The 9,437-nt window shown below is 46.3% G+C and overlaps 1 protein-coding gene across 1 annotated transcript in view; it reads left to right on the top strand.

Annotated features, from left to right (window-relative positions):
- PHYHIPL (phytanoyl-CoA 2-hydroxylase interacting protein-like) overlaps positions 1-9,437 on the top strand; it is a 175,326-nt gene that overhangs the window by 157,105 nt on the left and 8,784 nt on the right. Inside the window, exon 3 of the mRNA XM_015415295.1 lies at positions 7,484-7,658. Coding sequence (XP_015270781.1) covers positions 7,484-7,658 — 175 coding nt within the window. The remainder of the gene's footprint in view (positions 1-7,483; positions 7,659-9,437) is intronic.

The raw sequence follows: 9,437 nt of genomic DNA, 5'->3' as shown, positions 1-9,437 counted from the left end.
TTCCCCGCCCCCGGGGGGACTTGGGATCCCTATTAGGACTTGGATGGGAGACCACCAGGGAAGTCCCAGGTTGCTATGCAGAGGCAGGCCATGGCAAACCCCCTCTAAACATCTCTTGCCTTGAAAACCCGACAGGGTCGCCACGAGTTGAGGGCAACGTGACTGCACTTTCTACCAGCACCCCCTGGAGAGTTCCCTCCAAGGATGCAGAATATTCTGCCTTGCCTGTCAGAGACCCCATTTCACTGCTGTGGTTGGCATAGGGTCACCAAGTTTCCCCCCCAGAAAGAACAACAAGGTTCATAAAGAATCATGTTTGTGTGTGTGTGTGTGTGTGTGTGAGGGAGAGAGAGAGAGAGACTCACAAACGCAGCAGTGGAGGAGGGTGTGGAGTGCAGGGACACACACCTCGTGTTCCCCAGGATTCACTAAGCTCTTCAGAGGCTTAAGCAGATTTGAGTCCCTTTTCTATTTCCCCTTTCCCCCTTTTAACTGACACAAATCTGGCCTCAACATTCTGTGCCTCTGGGAGAACACTGAGAATGTTGATCCTCAACAGACCCTTTGTGATTAGGAAGGTTGTGTCTTGTTTTCATGTGCAGTGATATTTTTTCTGTCTACCCAAGGAGTGCTTTGAGTATGGAGAAATCTCTTCGTTGTTGGTGGGTAACTCTGAATTGTTACCCTGTTTGTAGAAGTTTTGACTATGGAGCCGTTTTTTAAAGGGGAAATGATATATCCAACAGAGTGACTCTTGGCCGTCTACTGATACCCCTTCTCTGTCATTCCCCTTCCCATTTTAGTGTGATTTGAAATAGCATGCTAGGGATTTCCCCCCCTTTACAAACAGGGACCATTTCCCCTCGCTGAGAAGACAAGAGTCAGTGGAAAAGACAATAATGCTAGGGAAAGTTGAAGGCAGCAGGAAAAGAGGAAGAAGACCCAACATAAGAGGGATGGACTCGATAAAGGCAGCCACAAAGGCCCTCAGTTTGCAAGATCTAAGCAAGGCTGTTAAAGATAGGATGCTTTGGAGGTCATTCATTCATAGAGTCGCCATAAGTCAGAAGTTAATTGATGGCACTTACACACACACACACAAACACACACGCTTCCCCCTGTGTGTATCCAGAGCCCATTAGATTTTATTTGTCTGTTGGCTAAAGGAATATCATACGTTATTTGGATTTGTTATTGTTGTTCAGTCGCACAGTCGAGTCCGACTCTTCGCGAACTCATGGACCAGATCACGCCAGGCCTTCCTGTCCTCTGATGTTGGCTCAATTTCATGTTCGTTGCATCTATGACACTGTCTAACCATCTCATCCTTTGCCGTCCCCGTCTTCTTTGACCTTCAATCTTTCCCAGCATCAGGGTCTTCTCCAGTGAGTGCTCCCTTCTCATTGGGTGGCCAAAGTATTTGAGCTTCAGTTTCATTATCTGGCCTTCCAGGGAACAGTCAGGGATGATTTCTTTTAGGATTTACTGATTTGATCTTCTTGCAGTCCAAGGGACTCTCAAGAGTCTTCTCCAGCACCATAGTTCAAAAGAATCTATTCTTCGGTGCTCGGCCTTCCTTATGGTCCAACTCTCGCAGCCATACATAACTACTGGGAATACCATTGCTTTGACCATGCGGACTTTTGTTGGCAGGGCGATGTCTCTACTTTTTATCATGCTGTTTAGGTTCGCCATCGCTTTCCTCCCAAGGAGTTATTTGGATAATCAGTTGTTAACCTACCAGGAAGCAGGGTCTGCATAGAATTGCACTATTCAAACAGCCTACTCGGGGCTGATGATAATGAAATCTGGATGGTGGCAGGTTGGAAACTGGGAAGCTTTTGAAGCATAAGGTTCGTTTGATGTAGTGAAGATGCAAGGGCACTGATCCTACTCATGATTAAAGCGAAAGGATGGCACTCAATACCCTTGCTGATACTGCATCAGGACTGGAGACAGTTGTACGCCAAAGGAAATATGAGAGAGACGTCACATGGCGATAGCCATTCTACTAGACTCCTGGAGCCTGGGGTTGCTAATGGTAATGGTGTCCTTGTAAAACCCAGGCTTTGATTGTATCAGTTCAAGATTCAGTTCACTCTTGGAGCGGCCAGCTGTAAACTTCTGTAGGCTCACAAAAAGGGTTGCCAATTCTGGGTTGAGAAACTTCTGGAGATTTAGGGGTGGGGCCTGTAAGAGGAAGAGGTTTGGGGAGGGGAGGTGTCAGAGCCCCTGGAGGAATCAGTTCCGAATAACAGTCATTCAGAAGAAGTAAAGTTTATTAAGACATTGATAGGATCCAGACTTATGACGTTCTTTGTTGGAACTGAGGCCAAGCATGCGAAGAAAGCAATTATACTACAATCAAATAGGTCATTAATGGCTCTTGGCCAATCACACCTAAGCTAGCAAGCCCGCCAAAGTAATGGTGTAAAGTTCTCAGGGGGGAAATGGATACTAGACACCGCTAGGTCTTCAAGGTTACAAGGTCCAGCTATATACTATATATAAGAATTATTCTTTTCTAATACCGTAGAATGTAGTTTGATATATGAAGTTTTATGCTACAGATTTTGGGAGTCTAAAACCCTTGTCATTAAAAAAATTCCACTTATTTAAAACAAAAACAAACAAACAAAATCATAGTAAAATCAAGCAAATATTAACCCCCCCCCCCAGTACACTCCCGAATTTCTACTGGAGAAATTGAAAAGAAGTACTCAAGAAGGGACTCTCGTAATTTTTCCCCCCTCTGGCTCTTTTCATCTAGTCACAGGTATGAGCATGCTCACCTGGTCCCTTGTGATGCTTGGGTTTATGGCATTACAGTTCTCAGCATGCTCAGTTGTCACTTTGGTCATGCACATGCATGCCAACTAGTTATCTGCCTCATTCCTATGCAATAAGATGAAGAATCTTGAGTTTCTCCCTTTCTCTGCTGCTGCCGGTAGTCTCCCAGTGGCATTGCTAGGTTTTGGGTGGTTTTTAAAATCTCATTTGCAGAGCCACTAGGTGTTAGTGGTGGATATTGTGCACTATAATCAATGTGGAACTGCAGTGTGTGTGTGTGTATGCACATGAATGCACTTATGCAAACTGAGCATGGGAGCCTGTGTCAGTCTGAAGCTGGTTATTTTTATATTTGCAAGTGACAGCCTCGGTTTCGCTCAAAGCCTCTAAATCTTCGCAGCCACTCTGTTCGGTGCACCAGGCACAAATCTTCGCCCAGCACGTCAGCACATGCACAGCATCCCAAACTGGGAGACTGCAAGAATGTTCTACCTGTTTTGCAGGCCAATACACTGGCATAAACACTGGGTGGGGGGAGAGACAGAGCCTTCTTCCTCTGGCAGTTAGTTTATGCATCGCCTCTGCGACCAGTGAGTCAAGTAGCAAAGCCGTCTCTGGGCGGTACCACTTCAGACCAAAACCTCTCCCTCTTCATCTCCCTCTACATGGTTTTTGTTTTTTTCAACCTAGCATCTCAGGCTCAGCCTGGACGAGGCTAAAAGCTGATCTGCTGGTTATCTGGTGGTGGAAAGTGCCATCAAGTTGCATGCAACCTATGGCAATCCCATGGGGTTTTCCAGGCAGGAGATGTTCAGAGGTGGTTTTCCATTGCCTGCCTGCCTGCCTCCTTCCTTGGTGGTCTCCTATCCCAAGTATTAACTAGGGCTGACCCTGCTTAGCTTCTGAGATCTAATGAGACTGGGCTAGCCCGGTTATCTGTATGTAGGGCTGATTTCTGATGAAGGGGATACTTCATATATGCATCTTCCACTTGAAGGCTTGTAGAAGTATAAATGCTGGGGGCAGGTTTACCTCATTTCTAACTGGATTCTCCCCACCCTAAGAACATAAGAACATAAGAGAAGCCAGTGTTGGGTCAGGCCAATGGCCCATCCAGTACAACACTCTGTCACACAGTGGCCAAAAATACCAGGTGCCATCGGGAGGTCCAGCAGTGGGGCTAGGACACTAGAAGCCCTCCCACATCACTTGCCCCAAACTGAGAGTTCCTATCTATACCTTGTGGCTAATAGCCACTGATGGACCTTTGCTCCATATGTTTCTCCAATTCCCTCTTGGAGCGGTCCATTCTTGTAGCTGCCACCACCTCCTGTTGGCAGTGAATTCCATGCGTTAATCAGTCTTTGGATGAAGAAGTACGTCCTTTTATCTGTTCTAACCAGACTGCTCAGCAATTTCATTGAGTGCCCACGAGTTCTTGTATTGTGAGAAAGGGAGAAAAGTACTTCTTTCTCAACCTGCTCTATCCCACGCATAATCTTATAAACCTCGATCATATCACCCCTCAGCCATCGTTTCTCCAAGCTAAAGAACCCCAAGCGTTTTAACCTTTCTTCATAGGGAAAGTGTTCCAACCCTGTTACCATTCTAGTTGCCCTTTTCTGCACTTTTCCCAAAGCTATAATATCCTTTTTGAGGTGTGGTGACCAGAACTGTACAGAGTATTCCAAATGAGGTTGCACCATTGATTTATACAGGGGCATTATGATACTGGCTGATTTGTTTTCAACTCCCTTCCTAATAATCCCCAGCATAGCATTGGCCTTTTTTACTGCAGTTGCACACTGTCTCGACATTGTCAGTGAGTTATCTACTACGACTCCAAGATTTCTCTCTTGGTCAGTCTCTGCCAGTTCAGACCCCATCAACGTGTATTTATATTTAGGATTTTTGGCTCCAATGTGCATCACTTTGCACTTGGCCATGTTGAACCCCATTTGTCACGTTGACGCCCACCCGCCCATCCTCGACAGATCCCTTTGGAGTGCCTCACAATCCTCCCTGCTCCTCACCACCCTGAACAACTTCATGTCATCTGCAAATTTAGCCACTTCACTGCTTACTCCCAACTCCAAATCATTAATAAACAAGTTAAAAAGCATCGGACCGAGTACTGATCCCTGTGGTACCCCACTGCTTACCACCCTCCACTGAGAAGATTGTCCATTTATACTCACTGTCTGTTTCATATTAATTAGCCAGTTTTTGATCCACAAGAGGACTTGTCCTTTTATCCCATGACTATTGAGCTTACTTAGGAGCCTTTGATGAGGAACTTTATCAAAAGCTTTTTGGAAGTCAAGGTAAACGACATCTATTGGTTCCCCCTTGTCCACATGTTTGTTCACCCCCTCAAAAAACACTAACAGGTTAGTGAGACAAGATCTTCCCTTACAGAACCCATGCTGAGTCTGCCTCAGTAGGTTTTGTTCATCTATGTGCCTACTAATTTTTCCCTTAATAATGGTTTCCACCAATTTACCCGATATCGACGTCAGACTGACTGGCCTGTAATTTCCCGGATCTCCTCTGGAACCCTTTTTAAAGTTGGGAGTGACATTAGCTACCTTCCAGTCCTCAGGAATGGAGGCAGATTTTAATGAAAGATGACATATTTTTGTCAGGAATTATGTATTTTTGTCAGGATTTATAATGCATAATATTATGCATAATAATACGTAATAATGCCAGCCTCCTGGTGGGACCTGGGGATCCCCTGGAATTACAGCTCATCTCCAGAGTACAGAGATCAGTTCCCGTGGAGAAAATGATTGCTTTGGAGGGTGGACTCCATGGCATTGTACCCCACTGAGGTCTCTGTCCTCCCCAGGCTCCATCCCCAAATCTCCAGGAGTTTCCCAACCTGGATCTGGCAACCCTACCCCCCCATCCCTTTCCGGTGGCCAGAGGGGACCCGGCAACCCTTCTAGTGATAACTCCCATGAATCATTACTGCGGCTCCTTTGCTTTTACTTTTCAAAGGTTTCTGTACCTTATCAGGGATTCACTTTGTGCGAGCTAATACTAGTGTGCATCAAGGAGGAGTTCGGCTGCAATAAAAGCTTTTTATGGGCTTTTGCAAAGTCATGCCAGATACTTAACGCCTGTCGGCATCACAGCGTTTTAGGCTTTTGTGCAAAAGCTGGTGCTCTGGCGTTTGTTGGCAGGAGCGGGGCTGCAAGTATAGATTCCTATTCATGTACTATACAGGGAGGGGAAGTGATGGGTGCATCCGCTCCCTCTTTCCAGGTCAATGTTTTTTGAAATGCAAATTAATTTTCACGATAGAGGCACTGGGCTGCTGCAGAATGCAAGACGCTGCCATTCTGGATTAATGCAACACAGCTGGGACTTTTCAGTTTAGAAGAGACAACTAAGTGGGGGGGGGGACATGACAGAGGTTTATAAAATTATGCATGGGGTGGGGAGAGTTGACAAAGAGAAATTTTTCTCCCTGTTCCAAAATACTAGAACTCAAGGGTGTCCAATGCAGTGGACGGGCAGTAGGTTCAGGACGGACAAAAGGAAATATTTATCTACACAGAGAGGGATCAGAATGCGAAATTCGCTGCCAGAGGATGTAGTGATGGCCACAGGAACAGACGGCTTTAAAAGGGTATTAGACAGATTCCTGGAAGATAGGTCTATCAGTAGCTATAAGCCATGGTGACTAAAGGAAACCTCCCCATTCAGAGGCAGTCAACCTCCAAATCCCAGTGCCAGGAGGCAACATCTGGAGAAGGTCTCAGCCTCCATGCCCTGTTGTTGGCCCTCTAGAGGAACTGCTTGGCCACTGTGTGAGACAAGGTGCTGGACTAGATGGACCACTGGCCTGATCCAGCAGGGCTTCTTCTTATGTTTCTTATGAAGAGAGATTAAGCAAAATATTTTGCCTCCTTGGCTCATGTCCACAGAGTATTAATTTTTATTGAGCTAATGAACACAAGATAAAAGGCAGTGGGTTTTAGATTAGAATAAATAAAAAACCAAGGCGCAAATGACATTAAATTTCTATAAAAACGGTTAGATTTTGAACACGTGGCTGGATAGTTTTTACTTCTCAATTGCTGCTGACAGTTATGTTAGCTGTTTAAAATAGAATCTTGTTTTTCGTTGACATTTATAACATACACACAGTATGATATAGGTGCGTTAGATACTGTTTTGTTTTATGTGACCATATAAAAATATATTTAAATTTAAAAATCATATTACTAAACATCAGTTAAGCGTTTGAGTGAAAAGGAACATTTTAGCCTTGTGCCTAAAACCAGGTATTTTGGCCAGTTTCAGTTCGTGAGGTGCTACCACAGAGAAGGTCCTGCCCCTTTGGCACTTTCCACGCTGCCACAGGTGGGGGCACAGAGAGAGCTAGGAAACAGGAGAAAGCAATGCTTGGTATTATCTCTCCACGGCCCTGACTCTTTTCCTCCCGTTTGTTTGCTAAATCAGGATGTAAGTTAAGCGTTTGAGTGAAAAGGAACATTTTAGCCTTGTGCCTAAAACCAGGTATTTTGGCCAGTTTCAGTTCGTGAGGTGCTACCACAGAGAAGGTCCTGCCCCTTTGGCACTTTCCACGCTGCCACAGGCTAGGAAACGGGAGAAGGCAATGCTTGGTATTATCTCTCCACGCCCCTGACTCTTTACCTCCCCTGTTTGTTTGCCAAATCAGGATGTCCCCACGAAGCTCGTTGCAAAAGCCGTTCCTCTGCCAATGACGGTCCGCGGCCATTGGTTCCTGAGCCCAAGAACTGAGTACACGGTAGCTGTCCAGACCGCCTCAAAGCAAGTGGATGGTGATTACATGGTTTCAGAATGGAGTGAAATCATAGAGTTTTGCACAGCAGGTAAGGGCTTCTAGTACTGCAATCCAGGTGATAGAAAAGAAGCGACTTATAAATGCGTCTCATGTATTGAGCGATCCTTTGTTGGCACCAGAAACCTAGATGTGCAGATTGCCATTTCTCCCACCGCCAGACATTCCAGGCCACCTTTCCCCCCCTCTCCTGTGTATGAAGATTACCTTAGGTGGATTAAGCACAGAGTCCAGCTGCATGCCTTCCCATCTACCGGCCTTTCCACAAAGGGAAAGGCAAACCAAGGAGAGATGGATTGGTGTAGTGGTGAAATTGATGGACTGGGAAGACCCTGATTCAAATCCCCACTCTCCCATGCATCTTACTGGGTGAACTTGGGCCAGTCATGCACTCTCGGCCTAACCTACCTCAAAGGGTTGCTGTGGGGATAAAATAGAGCAGGGGTGACCCATGTATACCACCACCAGCTCCTTGGAGGAAGGGTGCATAAATATGCACCAAACAAAACAAACAAGTAACATTACCATTTCAGATGTCAACCCCCCCTCCTCTAAGTGTCTGTATGGGGAAGAGAATCATATATGCCAAAAAAATTGAAAGATTAATGGCTTTGGGAAGGAGCTGTACATCCAGTAATACTTATTATTATTGTGTGGCAGTGTGGCCAGGAGATCCTAAGATAGTCTGGCAGCCAGAAGTTCTAGCTCTTTTAGCGTAATGCACCACTAGGTGGTGAGCTAGACTTGATTTTTAAGGCAAGAGTTATGAATATCCTGACCTGACTAGCCGAGGCGAGCCCGATCTTGTCAGATCTCGGAAGCTAAGCAGGGTTGGCCCTGGCTAGTATTTGGATGGGCGACCTCCAAGGAATACCAGGGCTGTGAGGCAGAGGCAGGCAATGACAAGCCACCTCTACATCCGGTATCATCCTTACACACTGAGAACAAGCATGGCGTAGTGGTTAGAGTGTCACACTAGGATCTGGGAGACCTTCGTTCAAACCCCCAGTCTACCTTGGAAGCTTTGTGTAGTCCTAAGCTACCTCGCGGGATTGCTGTGCAGATAAAATAAAGGAGATGAGAATGAATTTGTAAGGCTCTTTGGATCCCCTTTTTTTGGGGGGGGAGTGTGATATAATTGAATTACTTTAGTTATTAGATTTACACCAAAGGTTTTGGTATGTAAAGTGTAGATGTGACAGGTGTTTGAACGCACAGGGATCATATAGCATCAGTGGTCAGAGAAACAGGGTTGGCTGAGACTCCTTAATGTCCCATTAAATGAGGCTTGAAGACCCATTAACAGTTCCCAAGCAGATTTTCTAATGATACCTAGCAACAGGGGGCGGCTGGTTTCAAGTCAGGGGCTGTGGGGAACAGCTGCTAGCTCTTTCCCCCACCCACGTGCCATTCCATCCTCTTCCCAAGTGGGTTATTTTCCCTGTTGATAAAGATGTAGAGGGTGCCTGCATGGTCCCCCCCAGTGGGGTTCCCAGGGGCTGTTTCGTGTCAGGGAAAAGGAACGGGGGGGCGCGCGTTTGAGTCCCTCCCTTCCCAGGGGGACGCATCCCTGATCTCAACCAAGAGGGTTCCCTATTAGCAATTTAAAAAACCACACTGGAGAACCAGTCCTGGATCTTCTCTGTCTCATTTCCTCTGAACCCTTAACGGCCACTCTGGATTAGTGAACAGAAGACGCGTGAAGCCAGGGGTCATTTCCTGCCGGAGCGCACAGGAGCGGAGCTCCGGCAGTAAAGAGCCAGGGGGTGGGCACATGCAACAAGCCCCGCCCCCTGCTCCCAGCAGCCCT

The sequence above is a fragment of the Gekko japonicus genome, unplaced genomic scaffold (genome assembly GCF_001447785.1).
Source record: "Gekko japonicus isolate JY-2015 unplaced genomic scaffold, Gekko_japonicus_V1.1 scaffold1993, whole genome shotgun sequence".
Classification (NCBI taxonomy): domain Eukaryota; kingdom Metazoa; phylum Chordata; class Lepidosauria; order Squamata; family Gekkonidae; genus Gekko; species Gekko japonicus.
This window is presented reverse-complemented; position numbering and strand designations above follow the sequence as displayed.